Source organism: Salarias fasciatus, chromosome 5 (genome assembly GCF_902148845.1).
Source record: "Salarias fasciatus chromosome 5, fSalaFa1.1, whole genome shotgun sequence".
In the NCBI taxonomy this organism is placed as follows: domain Eukaryota; kingdom Metazoa; phylum Chordata; class Actinopteri; order Blenniiformes; family Blenniidae; genus Salarias; species Salarias fasciatus.
In genome coordinates, this window is record NC_043749.1 from 36,471,806 (window position 1) to 36,488,034 (window position 16,229).

At 45.4% G+C, this 16,229-nt stretch overlaps 1 protein-coding gene across 1 annotated transcript in view; it reads right to left on the minus strand.

Annotated features, from left to right (window-relative positions):
• Positions 1–14,372: 14,372 nt before the first annotated feature.
• LOC115388277 (calcium-dependent secretion activator 1-like) overlaps positions 14,373–16,229 on the minus strand; it is a 374,835-nt gene continuing 372,978 nt past the window's right edge. The window contains 2 exon segments of the mRNA XM_030091341.1: positions 14,373–14,610; positions 15,463–15,567. Of these exon segments, the coding sequence (XP_029947201.1) occupies positions 14,443–14,610; positions 15,463–15,567 (273 nt within the window). The 3' untranslated portion in view covers positions 14,373–14,442.

Consider the following 16,229-nt stretch of genomic DNA (forward strand, 5'->3'; position numbering starts at 1 on the left):
ATTTTGTTTACACTTAGAGAAGACATCAAATCGGCGTCTGTGTTGGTGGGGCATGTTTCAGCTGGGGCAGGGAGAGGTGGCTGGAGCCGCAGTGGGAGCCGGGTGGTGAGGGCTGTGTGTGATTATCCACTGTCCCTCTCCCCTCTACTCCCAGGGCCAGAACTCAAACACACACACACACACACACACACACACACACACACACACACACACACACACCCCTAGTGTGTTTCAGGAGGTCGCCTCCGAGAGATTTGAATTCAATGCCTTGTTCTGGACTGTTAAGATATCATAAATCAATGTGATTGAACTCTGTCAGTATCTCACTGTCCTGTTTCCATGCAGTGGTCAGATCAATCCCATAGTGCCTTTCACTGTGGGTGATTGTGACATGATCTGGTGGAGTAGTGAAGATGATTTGGAAGAAAAACCAGCAACGTTCTGAGGAACCTGAAACTCTCTTGTTCAGATTGTGATGGGGAAGAGCTCATTCTCTGTCTGACAGCATTTCCTCTGATTCCTCTGTGGATACTGGATCACAGCCATGAGCATGGACTCTGTTCAGGAGAGGGATGGACAGGGTCAGTATCAGATCATGATTTGATCTGACACGGTAGAAGCGTGTTTTAGTTAAACGTTAGTTAATACTAACTATCACGCTTCTCCATCCATTGGTACTTCTGACTGCTTATTAACAAGAATCATAAATGAACAATGGAGAAAAACCAACACTGTGACAATAAATCAACTCAGACATACAAAGTCTTGATGAATAAAATATGACTGGTTTGGCCATTTGATGATGTTATGCCTCAGGTTATTTTTTGAAATGTTTGTGATTCTGTCCCACTTTTTTCATTTCTGCTTCAGTGGAGGATTGAAGCAGCTCCACATGATTTCCTTTGCTTAATATATTACAGTCGTGATGGATCAACACAGATGTCTGTGTGTCAAGCCTCTGGCTTTACGCTCCTATCATTTTGTTGAGTGGACACTTAATGACCACAGTGATGTTCTCCAGCGTCACTGGAGAAGGCTCTCGCTCAGGAGTCCTTGGGCAGTCATGACGGCCAGTGCCCAAGAATAACATCAACAGGCAAACCTAAATTACAGACTTACAGTCTGAAGTCTCTAGATGCAATGGAACACATGGCTAATATGGAAATGATGCAGGCCTGTCCAATTTTATTCAAATCTGTCAGCATATGAAGGTCCATTGACAGGACCAGCTAGCAGCCCTGAAGGTTTAGACTTCAAGGTGGATACAGTCACTCTGGCTGGTTGTGTCACTGCATGCATGGTTTGTATTCATGTTGAGTTAAATGTCAGTATTGGAAGTGGTTCCTTGGACCAACCAATCATCGATTGTCAGGATTTTCTCTACATTTCTATTGTCTGTCATGATGGGAGGTGCAAATCATATTATATATATACAGTAAACCCTCTAATGAGGGTACACCCTAAAATCCAAGCAGTAGTGTCCCCTGTAGAGAGCCACACTATGAGGACTAAATGGAGGACATGTTGAAAACAAAGCTCCTTGCTGACAATGAATGGTCAAAAATAGCAGTGGAAACATAATAATAATAATGGTTATTATACAGCGCTTTTCTGGACACTCAGATGCTTTACTTTGCATTATTCATTCTCTCCACACTGGGTGGTGGTAAGCTGCTGCTGCAGCCACAGCTGTCCTGGGGCAGACTGATGGAAGCGAGGCTGCCAATCTGCGCCATCGGCCCCTCCCACCACCAACCATTCACTCTCACAACATTCATACTAGACAAGGTGGGTGAAGTGTCTTGCCCAAGGACACGTTGACAGTTTTACGCCTGCGGGAGCGGGGATCGAACCGCCAACCTTCCGGTTATAAGACGACCTGCTCTACCAACTGAGCTACTGTCGCCCAGACAGAAGCTACTCAGTAATTATAGGAAGAGTTTGATTGCCTGAAAGCTCTCCTCCAGATTCTCTCACACCTCCTCATGGCTACCTGGACAGAAGGGACGACCAACTAATGCTCCTGGGACGGGGACAGAGGGGACTGATATGCTAGGGACAACTGGAAGGAGATAAACCTGAATCAGAACTAACCAAGGTGTTATGCTCCACCCACGGGAGATGACTACTACGAGCCGAGTGGTTCTCTGAGGACACACATCTAAGGAAAACCTCAATCTGTTCTACCCGCTGTTCCGTCTGGCCAGTCGACTGAGGATGAAAACCAGAGGTCAGGCTTACCTTGGTCCCCGGAGCGGAACAACATGCCCTCCAAACCTCAGAAGTGAATTGGGGTTCCCAACGATGTCCTTGGGGATTCCATGAATGCCAAATACCTCAGAGAACAGAAGATCCTTGGCTGAAGGGAGCTTACTGAGGGTCAGTCAGTGTAGCCCCGAACCTGTTGCTACTCACCTTAAATCACCCTCCAATCCGCGGGTCAGAACACAAGCCTTCATGTTTTTGTTTGGTCCGTCATATTTTGAGGATGTTTTAAATTATTTTGAAAAGTCATGGTTCAAAGAGAAGACTCAAACCTGAAAGGCAGATTGTTGTATGCAGAGATCAGCGATACCTTGCCAGACAGCTTACTGCTGATAACAGAAGCACTAAGATGTGTTACTCTAAAATTCATGGCCATTGCTGCAGATCCAGGATTCTGAGAAGCTCCTGCATAGCTGAGGTGTACATTTTAAAAGTTTTTTATTTTTTTCTACAGTGATTCAAATGGCAAAACGTTTCAATTTGCCAGCTTTTCTGGGTTTCCACTTTTCCACTGTTATTAAAAAAAAAACATGCAATTTTTTTCTGCAACAGAAGACAATTAATTATGACAAATGGTTGAGCTATAACTGGTGATGCAGTGTTTTTAATGTTATGTTCTATTCTTTGAATGAGTGAACATGTTTTTTTTCATTGCAGGCACTGGTTGATAATAATAAATAATGCACTTTTCAGTGTCAGATTGCTCTCAATGGTAAGAAACAAACTTCAGTATGGATCAGTGGCTAAACGGTGTGTGAAAACCACATGAGCCTCAACAAATCAGGTGATGGCACCAGAAGAAAATGTTGGGTGAAACGAGGCGTGTGCAGTCAGCTGTGTTTGTGGGGCTGCAGATTAACTCCTGACATCCATCTAATCATCACAGGGGCCTCGGCAGTCCCAGTGCTGATCCCCATATGGGCTTTTACTGTATACGCCGCTGGAATAGGACAAACAGTCCGTGTAATATCTCCCCAGAGGTATAACACAATCCACTCCGGCCTGCTCTGAACATTGTGTGAGATTGCTTTAAGTGTAAGCTACTCTGTTCATGGAAAGATCTAAATTTAATCAGCGGGCTTGTTGTCCCCTCTTAAGGTCATGATAAGAAGGTTTTGGTGGAAACATAAGAGGCTTTAGGGGCTGCTTTTATTAAAAGGATCTGACATCTACCTGCCCTCTCAAAAGGCTGGCAATTTTGACACTTCTGGCACGCGAACCGGCCTCAGAAATAACCACGTCTCCTGGGCCGCAGGCCTACTCTGTGTGAACACTGTTTACCTTGAAGGACGCTGTGCAAAGCTCTGCAAATGAAACCACTCTCCACAACAAATCACGCAGCAATTTATTTGGCAGCTTGAACATCCGCACACGGGCTGGTGTCTCTCCTCGTCTTTCCATTTTCCTGTTGTCATTATCCACACGTATCATGTCAGACATGACTTGATGGACTCAGTGTGTTGCATCGACATTACTGCAGGACTCCCCGCAGCACGGCGGCGGCCTGTCAGCGCCAGGCCCACCACCACTGCTTACCCTCATGGTCAGTTTTATCTGGATACCAGTTATCATTTCCTATTTCTCAACTTGATTACAGCTTAAAAGCCAAAGCAGCTCAGACTGTGCCCACATAAATCTCCAGGCACATTAATCTTTCCTGGCGACTCTCACATGGAGCTGCGAGGATATTCACAGGGAAATTAAATGAATGCTACTCTGAGGCAGATTGAGTGTTAGGATAGGTAGTCTGCTTCTCATTTCTCTTATTCATGCATATGAGGGATGAGCTTTGTTCAATCCGGTGCCATTCCTTAAACGGTTTCTGTTGTGATGACTCACATCTCAGCAGGGAGGGGTCTGCTTGTACTGCGATCAATGCAGTACAAGAAGAGGGTTTAGACATGAGAGGCAGATATGTGGGGTTTCATGATCCCTGCATTTCTAATTGGGGGCCACCCGCTCCCCCATCACTGAGCCAGTAGCACCATGGCAAACGTTCCATTCGCTCCTCTTTCTCCATCACTGCACAGCAGAGCTGCAACATGGTGGGAGCAGCAGCGACTGGCAGCCAGGCTGAATGTTCCACTTGTAGCACCATCACTCTGCATTTCTTTTACATTTGCCTTGTGGCATTAGCATAATTCAAGATGTACGAAGCTTCATTGTCATTGCGGGGGGTACAATGAAATTCTGTTTGGCAACATCTCTTGCGGCATCTCCAACTTTGTCATATATATTGCAATAAACAGCAATAAGCAGCTAAGGTGCAGAAAGCACACAATAGCTATTCAAGCCACAGAATGATTCACTATAGTGTAGTTTAAAAATTACCAAAAGTTCTGTAATTGCAATTAATGTTATGATGTTATGCTCTTCTGTAGCTACCTGCCATATTTGAAAAGGGTTGATTTGTATGTGTTCTTCATAAGAGCCCTTTGCACTAAAAAAGAAGAAGAAAAAAAAAGGATTTGGTTATTTTTTGTTGGCTTCAAACCTTATGTATTCTCATTTTGAAAGAAGATTACAACTTTTATACATGCATTTGATAATTAAAATGTGAAGTTATTGTACTGTGTATATATTGCAATTACAGCCCTGCGTGGCATGGACCACCGACAAATTGAAGAAGCAGCTGACATTGGGAAAACATACCAGTGGCTGGAAAAGGCTGGACTGAAGGACAGCACAGAGGCACTAATCATGGCTGCACAAGAACAGGCCCTGAACACAAGATCAGTAGAGGCCGGGATCTACCACACCAAACAAGACCCCAGGTGCAGACTGTGCCAAGAAGCCCCAGAGACAGTACAGACCATCACAGCAGGGGGTCAGATGCTGGCAGGCAAGGCATACATGGAACAGCACAACCAGGTAGCGGGCATCGTGTACAGGAACATATGTACCGAGTATGGACTGGAGGTCCCAGGGTCCAGATGGGAGACACCTCCAAAGGTGGTCCAGAACAATCGAGCCAAGATCCTGTGGGACTTCCAGATCCAGACTGACCAGCAGGTGATGGCCAATCAACCTGACATAGTGGTGGTGGATAAACAGCAGGAGACAGCTGTGGTGATAGATGGAGCAATCCCAAGTGATGGAACATCAGGAAGAAGGAGCAGAGAAGCTGGAGAAGTACCAGGGGCTGAGGGAAGAGAGAGAGAGAGTGTGGGGTGTGAAGGCAACAGTGATACCAGTAGTGATCGGGACACTGGGAGCAGGAACCCCCAAGCTGGGAGGATGGCTCCAGCAGAGACCAGGAACAACATCTGAGAGCTCTGTTCAGAAGAGCACAAGCCTAGGAACAGCTAAGATCCTGCAGAACCCTCCAGCTCCCAGGCCTCTGGTAGACCCTGCAGAACCCTCCAGCTCCCAGGACTCTGGTAGACCCTGCAGAACCCTCCAGCTCCCAGGCCTCTGGTAGACCCTGCAGAACCCTCCAGCTCCCAGGCCTCTGGTAGACCCTGCAGAACCCTCCAGCTCCCAGGCCTCTGGTAGACCCTGCAGAACCCTCCAGCTCCCAGGCCTCTGGTAGAGGACCCGAGCTGGAAGGAGACAGACACAATACCGCCAGGGTGGCGAGAACACAGTTCATATGTATGTATATATATATATATATATATATATATATATATATATATATATATATATATATATAGACATATATATATATATATATATATATATATATATATATATATATATATATATATATACACACACACACACACACACATATATATATATATATATATATATATATATCAGTGGCGGACCGTGCATTTCACATTAAGGCCATCAGAACAGATCCGCCTGAACCAATCCACCTCTCAATAACTATTTTGTCTACAAAAAAAAATCTTATTATGCAGATATGTACATAGAGTTGTTGCACAGCAGATAGATACTTGTGCAGCCAGAATAAATGCCTTTGCTGAAGTGCACAATTCTCCAACTACATCTGTGCACATACAATGAGCATCAACAACTTAATAAAATGGCAATATTATTTAGGAAAAGAGGAACATTTTACTCACCAAAATCCCAATTATTTGAAAACAAAATACATCCTCCTTTCCTTCCTCAAAAAGAGTTCAACTGCTCTGTCATATAGATTATCCGTGTGTTTCAGTTCCATAAAGCCAGGGCTGAAAGTCCAGCTGCCCTGTGGGATTTCTGGCGTAAGTTTTATTTCTCTTCAGGTCTTCTTCTTCTTCTTCTTTGGAATAATTGAGGTAGGCGACCAACAACTTAGGTGCATAGCGCCCCCTACTGTATCTCTTGGTGAATGTAAATCAGAAGCCCTGGATCTGCTGTTGTTAGAAGCTAGAAGGCGCTGAGTCGCCAACTCGAAATCTGATTGGTTGAAGCAACTGTCTGATTGGTTGAAGCGACTGTCTGATTGGTTGAAGCGACTGTCTGATTGGTTGAAGCAACTGTCTGTTTGACGCTTCACTTTACTTCACTGCGCCATCAGGAACGGACAGTGAAGGCCTCGGGCAGATTTCTTTGACCCTAGCAACAGATGATGCCTGAAATCTGATTGGTTAAATGATTTAATATGAAAAAAACATGTCTGGAAGCAGCGCGACCACGGGGAAACTATGAAAGGAACTGGAACATACCGTTTGGAATCATTTATTAATTATTTATGGACAAAATATAATTTACATCATTCTGTAATTCAGATAATTTTTAGGCCAGCAGAGAAGGCCTTGCAGGCCCTGACAGCCCACCACTGATATATATATATATATATATATATATATATATATATATATATGTACATATATACATGTACATATATACATATACATATATATATGTATATGTTAACATATATATATATATATATATATATATATATATATATATATATATATATATATATATATATATATATATATATATATATGTTAACATTGTCCATGAATAGATAAAAAACTCAAATCAACCCAACTCAAAGGCGAATGGCAGGAGGCTTTTTGTGCAGCGTATTATAGTGGCAACTTAAATTAAAATCTTTCATTGCAGATAGAGTCTCTAAGCAGCCCAAGCACATAGGTTTGCTTTTACATTCTGTAAACAGATATTTTGCTTTCCATTTAACCTGAAAGACTCGGTTTTCCCAGTCTAGTTTTCTTTATCCCTCGTCCTCCGCCATGGCTCTGTCTCTCTCTTCCTCACTGGTGGAGGACCCTGCTGGAAAGAAGGGCGTCTCCATTCACAGTGCCATCTGGTGGCCAAAGTATGTCACTACAACTGAATCAGTGCAGCAAAAGACACATTTTTATCATTTTCAAAAATTAACTTAAAGCTCATGTCTGGAGTTTCCATTCGTTTCCAATGTATGTATAATTTTATAATATATATAATATATATATTATAAATTATATATATATATATATATATATATATATATATATATATATATATATATGTGTGTGTCAGTGTGGTTCGATACTATAATATAATTTTAGCATAAAGCAATATAAAAATGTATTTATGAGCCCCGCCTTCGTCTCATAGACCCCATGTTATCCGAAAAAGCGCCGGTCAGCGTCAGCCAATAGATTCCGAGCGTCCGCCTTGTCATGCTGTCAATCAACATGAGCACGCAGCCAGAGAGCACGGCCGCTCGCCCAGCAGAGGTGAGTTAGCAACGCAGCACCCTAGCTAGCTTACTTCGGATATATCCACTGTCTGCTGAACATCCACCGTAAACAGCTCAACATGGAGGATGCTGTAGGACTCAGAGGCTCTCTTTTTCACCCGACGGATAATAGCGTGCACAATTAAAGGGGCGTGGCTTGGTCGCTCATTAAAGCTGAGGGAGGGTGGAACATCTGGACGTTGGATTAAAAAACCTCTCTCTTTCAAAAGTCTGGACACGAGCTTTAAGGGCCGTACGGAGTGAGGGTGCGGGCCGTATGCAGCCCACGGGCCGCCAGTTGCCCATCCCTGATCTATACTAACTGGCCTGGTCAGTGACGTCAGTATACACACAGGGAGAACATGAAAACACCACACACCACTAGAATCTTGACTAGGATCAGCACATGAGTAAGTTCTTTTTCTCAGATATCAGAGTTACCAGGCTGGATCAGCCTAAAAACGGGCGTGATGACGGGACGGGGCACTGCTCCACAACTCAAGTCAAAAAAAGAGAAAGGAAAATAAGATATGATTCTGTGAGAATCATGCAGGGCCAGAGAGAAACGAATTCAGGCTCTGATTCGGTTCTCCTCATTTTGACCACTGGGATCCCAAATGTTGTTTTTCTCTTTTAAGAGGGATTTGTTTCCCCCTGTTCTATCATATAATTAAAAGATATTCTGTCTCCTTTTAATTTGGAACTATATTATATCTAATCCTTCTGGATTTGATTTTGGTCATCACAGATTTGATCTTGGGCAGTTCTTTCAATCTCCTTCTGGATGGTAATATCAAGATTACTGATGCTTTAATCCATCGTATTAATCTCAGACTTGTCTTAAGAAAATGCTGATGAGGAGAGGTGGAGGTCAGGGCCAAGGATTAACAAATATGTATTTTTTGCAGTGTGCTGACCCAAAATCCACATCGACTGGAGAAAATGAAGAATTATCTCCAAAGACAAACAAGGAGAATCTCAGGAAACCACCTGTCATTTCACATTCAATGGGTAGTAAAGTGTCAGTCAGCACATCCAGTGCAGCTTGACTTTAACTGTAGAAAGCAGAAGGAAGCATGGTGGACCCACTGAGAGCCGACACAGGAGCATGTGGCGGGTACAGACACACAACCCAGCCTCATGGCTGAAGAGTTCACTTCCGTTCAGCTTTATTTAAAGAGCGCCAATTACAACAGAGCCATTTCCAGACGCTTTAATAGAGAAAACCCAACAGATCCACATGAGCAAGAAGAGACCATGGAAAGGAAAAAGTCCCATTAAGAAGGAAGAACCCTGCAGACCCAGGCTCAGAGGAGGAGAACCCTGCAGACCCAGGCTCAGAGGAGGAGAACCCTGCAGAACCAGGCTCAGAGAACCCTGCAGACCCAGGCTCAGAGGAGGAGAACCCTGCAGAACCAGGCTCAGAGGAGGAGAACCCTGCAGAACCAGGCTCAGAGGAGGAGAACCCTGCAGACCCAGGCTCAGAGAACCCTGCAGACCCAGGCTCAGAGGAGGAGAACCCTGCAGACCCAGGCTCAGAGAACCCTGCAGACCCAGGCTCAGAGGAGGAGAACCCTGCAGACCCAGGCTCAGAGGAGGAGAACCCTGCAGACCCAGGCTCAGAGAACCCTGCAGACCCAGGCTCAGAGAACCCTGCAGACCCAGGCTCTGAGAACCCTGCAGACCCAGGCTCTGAGAACCCTGCAGACCCAGGCTCAGAGAACCCTGCAGACCCAGGCTCTGAGAACCCTGCAGACCCAGGCTCAGAGGAGGAGAACCCTGCAGAACCAGGCTCAGAGAACCCTGCAGACCCAGGCTCAGAGGAGGAGAACCCTGCAGACCCAGGCTCAGAGAACCCTGCAGACCCAGGCTCAGAGGAGGAGAACCCTGCAGACCCAGGCTCAGAGAACCCTGCAGACCCAGGCTCAGAGGAGGAGAACCCTGCAGACCCAGGCTCAGAGGAGGAGAACCCTGCAGACCCAGGCTCAGAGGAGGAGAACCCTGCAGAACCAGGCTCAGAGGAGGAGGTTTTCTGCTTTTCCGGTTGGGGTGAGAGAGAGAGAAGAAAGAACAGACAGACAGATGTTCTGAATCAACTCCGACTAGTGTCAGACAGTCCCTTACTCTCTATCTACCCTGCTGAGGGAGGCCCGGGTCTGGTCCATATCCAGTCGCAGATCAGCGGCTTTGGACTCCAGACCGCTCAGAGGCTCCAGTAGGACTGAGGTCCAGCTGGGGGGCCCCGGCCCGTCTGCTGACCTGACTGGGCTCACGCCTTTCTGCAGCTCCGTGCTGACCAGACCCTGGACCAGACCCTGGACCAGACCCGGGTGGTTGGTGAGGCTCCAGGCATGTGGGTGCTGCAGGAGTCGCTAATCCAGACCCGAACCCTGGAGTCTGCAGGACTGAGTCCAGCCTGAGAGAAGCAGGAGGCTCCAAACCAGGCCCCCTGCTGAGACCACCCCCGTCAGGCTGATCCAGAGGGTGGAGGAGGAGGAGGAGCACCTCCGTCAGGCTGATCCAGAGGGTGGAGGAGGAGGAGGAGCACCTCCGTCAGGCTGATCCAGAGGGTGGAGGAGGAGGTCTGTGAGGCCCTGCTCAGCCTCTGAGGGTTTCTCAGGGACCGGACTGTGATCCAGCTCTGGGTCCAGAGGGTGAGTCTGTTTTCCCCCCGCTGTCTCTCAGCCCTGCGGTGGGTGGATGGCGGGTGGAGGAGAGCCTGCTGCTCTCCTTCAGAGGGATTTATTGGCTGCTTTTGTGTTTCATGAAATTTTAAGTTAATGATTCTGTTTTTGTTTTTTGTGTTGAATGGTATAGTACTAGTTTAATACTGAGCAATACATTTTAAAACTCTGTCTCTCTCTCTCTGTGTCTCTGGGACTGATGGTTCATTCCACTGTGGGTGACTCAAGCATTGGAACACCAGAAACGCTGAGGTGAATTATTGCAGAGATTGAGGGATCGCGACCAGGGCATCAATGAAAACAGCTGATCCATTGATCTAATGAGACAACCTGGACCCAACGGCTTCAGCGGTTTACTTAAAGGGGCTGTATCCTGCTTTTTTAGCTAGTCTAGCCCTAGAAATGGCATTAACATGGTAATAGTTTATTTTTGGCGCTAAGTTAAAGTCATTTTGTGTGAAATAAAAGATTTTCTGGGGCTAATTTTGAAACCCGGAAGAGAAAACGCTCTGTTTCACTGAAAATCCCGCCTCTCTGGACTTTGACTGACAGCTACTTCAACCAATCAGCGCTTCAAAACAAATACGCTAGCTAGCTTTAGCTCTTTAGCTCTAGCTTCTCTACACACAAAGACACGCGGAAATGTCTTTTCCTGTTAGAAACTCACCAAGCGGAGACCCTTCAGACCCTCCAGACCCTCCAGACCCTTTAGACTCTTGCTCTTACTTGACTGTTGCTTTCAGACGATGGTTAAAGTTTATCTCCGTAATCAGAGATACAAAAAGCAGCAACGCTGATTGCCAGGGCCTGCAGGAGGGGGGCTCAGGGGAGCCATCTTCACTGTGCGACGTCACTATGGGTTAACAGAGTTTTCACGGTGGGAGGGGCTGCCTCTCTGAGCAGCAGAAACAGGAGCAAAGCTCAAACACACAGGCACGAAGGAAAAAAAACGCTTTGGGGTGTTTTTGGTGAGAACATAACTATATGACAAGGTTAAAAAATACAAAAAGTGAATTTTGCATGATACAGCCCCTTTAACCTTGAACTCCCAGGGTTGCTTCACTTCTCTCCTTTCTCACTCGACATGTTTCATTACTTTGTGTCATCAACCATTGTCTCCCTCCTGCAGTCCCCCGCCCCCATTCCAGGATCCCCGATGGACCTTATGAGAACTCCTCTTTTGCTCCACCTGCATCGAGTGGAGCATTGCTGAGTCGATACAAGAAATGTATCTGTCTGTTCTCTCTTTTGCTCTCTCCATCCCCTCAACCAATAGCAGAAAGTCACCACCTCTGAGTCTGGCTCTGCAGGTTTCTTCCTTTCTAAAGAGTGTTTCCTTCCCTCAGTCTCTTCTTGCTCATATGGATCTGTTGGCTTTTCTCTGTAAAGTGCCTCGGCGCCGGTGCCGGTTTTTTTGATTGGTACTATATAAATAAAGCTGAGTTGAATTGAATCTTGTAGCCGAGCACCTCTGGGATGACTGATGCTGTACTGTAGATCAGCTGGTTGGTCTCGGTGATGCAGGTCTGTGTTTACATCGTCCAGCAGAGATCTTTCTGGTGCTTTGTTCTTTAGCCTTGGTAAGCGGAGGCGGTTCTGTTCCTCCAGGACTTCATGGTCTTCTGGTTTCAGGTCAGCTGCTCTCCCCTTCTCGAATTGGGGCTTGGTACCCAATCTCACTGTTTGGGGGTGATGCTGTAATCACCCTCCTCCAAGTTTCTCCTCCGGATATTCTAGCGTTGAGTAAGTAGTTCTTTCTTTCTCAGTAAAGATGTGAAGTTTCTGGCCGGCCATTCGCCCCACATTCTCTGTATGTACCCCCTGGGGGTTCTGCAGTGGTAACACCAGGCTTTCTGATCTCGTCCATGCTCCTCTTTCTGGTCCAGTAGCCAACTTCTCTTCAGGGTGCGCTGGTTCTAGCGTTGGCTCTGGTATTGGAAGGTTGTGGGTTCAATCTCTGGTCAGGGCAAGGATTAAAACCAGGTGAGCCCTTGGGCAAGGAGCTTTTCACTAAATGAGCATACCTAAACAATGAGTGCCTAGACCAGTCCTGTCCTCCAGTCGCAGAGCTCCGGATTTTTTCTTTCAAGTGTTATATGTTCCCTGATGCTATGCAACACTTCGTCAGAGATGTTTTCGAATTAGATGGGAGGGCTTTTGGCTTTTTATTGATTTTAGTTTGTGTTGAGAAGGCACATCTCTGTCTTTTCTTGTTGCCTCTCTTTTTTGTACTCCGCATTTCTTCACTCATAATGTTCAATAAATATTTGGTCAAAAAAAAAAAAAGAAAACAGACATTGCAAAGAAAGCAACACGAGACAATTTCCTCACACAGTAGTTTTACTTTAGCACAATACAGGCTGGTTCACAAACTGAAGAAAAAAAACTCTGTATTGCTAGAGAACATTCTAAACTAACTAAAAGATCTTCAAGGGTACAATATGGAATTTTCAACTTTAAAATTACTATAGTCACAGATGATCAAATTCAAATGAACATAGTTAAGAGAGTTTGAAGAAACAACAGTCATGACGTCAAAGTATTGTGCTGTATATCTTCAGCCAGCTGCTTTAATCCCAGTTTCTACCGCAGACAGAATGAGAAGTGTTTTCTGGGAACATTGTTGCAGGCACTGGCATGTAGTTACTGTTAGTGACCACGGTCTGATGGGATTTCAACATGCTTCAGTTCCCTTGCCCTCACCTGCTACCATTAGGAAACCACATTAAGGTTTTGGAAGTGAAAACAGTATTTTCTTCCATGCATTGGCCAGAAAAGGAAACAGGTTGATGCTGAATGAATGAATGCTACAGCTTATTGTATAACACCACAAACAGTGCTTTTCAGCTCGCACACAGGCATTGGCGAGATGCTCTGCCAGAGGAAAATGCTACCAAATCAGGCTGAGAAGACACCTGGCTCCAACCTTTTGAGAGTGTAGCTGGAGTCCTCTGTTTCTTTACTCTATCTAATATTTGACCTTTACAGTTTTTCTGCAAACTTCACAGTCATCACTGATAAAAGAGGCAAATGTCTATAACTAACAGCAAGCGCAGGACTGGGGGCACAACACTGTGGAGACTCAACACCGGCACCAACACTGGCTTCATAACACTTTCACATATTGTACCTTCAGTTGTGTTGTGATGGACTGTGAAGCGGCTCCTTCAACCCATCAAGTCATCAATGCCTCTACAGACTGTTGCTTCTTTCACAACGTGACTTTTAGAACTTCAAGGGGGTCACACTGAGATCTTTAGACGGCTCCATATCAATGTCAGCATAGCGAAGAACAGTTCTTCCAGCTAGTCGAAGAGGATGCTGTGACGCTGTCCAAGTGTAAAGGGCAGAAACCTCAGTAATGCCCAACTGGATTGTGGATTTGTGGAACAGTGTGTCCAAATGACAGGTTTGAAGTACTCCTCTCATGTCTCTCTCCCTCTTTTTGGACACCTGTGTGTTGTGTTGTGTTGTGTTGTGTTGTGTTGTGTTGTGTTGTGTTGTGTTGTGTTGTGTTGTGTTGTGTTGTGTTGTGTTGAATATATGCCATCCTTTAACTGTTGGGCTTTCTCTGTTCAAGTGCCGACAAACTGTGTCGTACATGGCACTATATAAATAAAGTTGAATTGAATTGAGTTGTACAAAGAAGACTGGAGTCTTGCAAGTGTTTCTATAGCCACAGAACACAAGTTCCTCTGGTACAAATCTAAGCAGAACTAGAACAGAATAAAAAAATGAAAGTCAACACGGAAGGAGCCGGTCAGACGCCGGGATCTGATGGACAGGCTGGGGGGTCTCTGCCGGTCTACCCCACACTGTCACATGCTTCGGCAGGTTTCTTAGCTAGTTGTCTTCTTCGTCGCTGTCCTTCATGGAGATGCCTTGCATGCCTCCTTCTCTCACCGACGCCGTGGCTTCTTCCAGAGTCAGCCGGTTTCTCACTGTTTCGTACATCTTACTGTTCAGCGTGGAGTCCAGCACCCCCTGCAGCCTGAAGTCTCGGTACTTTTTCTGCCACAGAGGAAGGAGACACAGGTGTTCAGATATAAACAGATTGTCCTCTCGTGCTGGGCTGAACACTGGCTTCTTCTTCTTCAGACATTACCCAAGAGGCAATGCTGATCAGCTACCAAAGCTGATTTATAATGGTTGTTCCTGGTTCTGCCTTAAGGTACAAAAAACAAACAACAGCCCATAACAGAACAATACCACATACTAACTAAAAAAGATATAAGATATAGATATAGATATATACACATATACTCTCTGCATGACGGACTGATTCCTCTTCAAAAACTTACTTGGTGTTTGAATGGATTTAAATGCAGTCCAGTGTTGGAAGAGATTTCCACTGGAAGCTTCTCAAGTTCCTGAATGTGAAGCTGTGAGTGGAGCTGGACTGTGGATGAGTTCAGGTACTCAGGACAGATCTACCCAGATCTACTTCTTCCTTCTGTGCTATTTCATAGTATTCATTGTTCAACTATCCTGTCTGCTATTACTGCCATATGTCCATAAATTCCATGACCGAACCACATCAAACAGAACCATTAAATTATGATTGTATAAGTTTAGGAAGAAAATATGGAATGGAAGAAAGGAAAGTGGAGTGTCTTGCTAATGTCAGTGTAAAAGCCTGCACTCCACCAGAAAGGCCAAATTAAAAGGAGAAAGAAAAAAAAAACAGTAACAAGTACAACTGACAAACACTCACCACACTGTGTGTGAACATTTAAACCCAAACTAAAGAAGTGAGAAACAGCAGGGGACAAAATTAATGTTAAAATGTTCCAGTGATTCTTGGAAGCACTGGTGAGTGGGGGAGGGGTGGTGGTGGATGTGGTGGGGGTGGGTTGTCCTCACCTTGACCACTCGGATGAGGATCTTCAGCTGGTACACATGCAGCTGCAGATCCATGCGGTCGGTCAGCCACGTTCCAATCAGGTTCATGGTGCTGGTGTACCATTGCTGAAACATAGACCACGCGCATAAGAGTCCAACCTCCATCTCCTCTGAAATGCCCAAATGACCTCAAACAGAGCTGCAGATCCACTTTCTGACGGCTGGGTTTCCAGAGCGGTGTCTGGCTGGCTGTCAGCTGACATCTACAGCACTCCCGTTTCCTCCAGAGTGTTTCTGGTTCCCTCAAGGCCTCCAGCTCAGGACTTATTGTGTCGTTCCCAAAGCTCAGCTGGGAACTGCTGCCCTATCAACAACTCACAGCACACAACAACCTTTTGGATGGTTATCCATCTGAACAGTCGTCAGGCGATACAGGCGAGGAATGAAGCGGGTCAGACATCGAAACGCCTCCACTTGCACCGTTACCATTCATGTACGCTTCTTCAAAGGCATTTTAACAGCTGGCGTAACGAATATACTCATTTTAATTTGGATCTTTCAAGCAATGAGTGTGAAACTGAATCATTCTGGTGTGATGTGTTCAGATCCTGTCACATCCTGGGTTTTTGGATTTGGCAAAGTTACTACTGTGACACCTGATAGTGTGGCAGCGAGGGGTGTACAGTGTTGAAAGCAGCGCATGTCCGTTCTGGTCCTGCATTATCTTTGTCAGCATCACATGATGAACATTTTCAGAATAACTTTAAGTTGAATCTATATTCAAATCA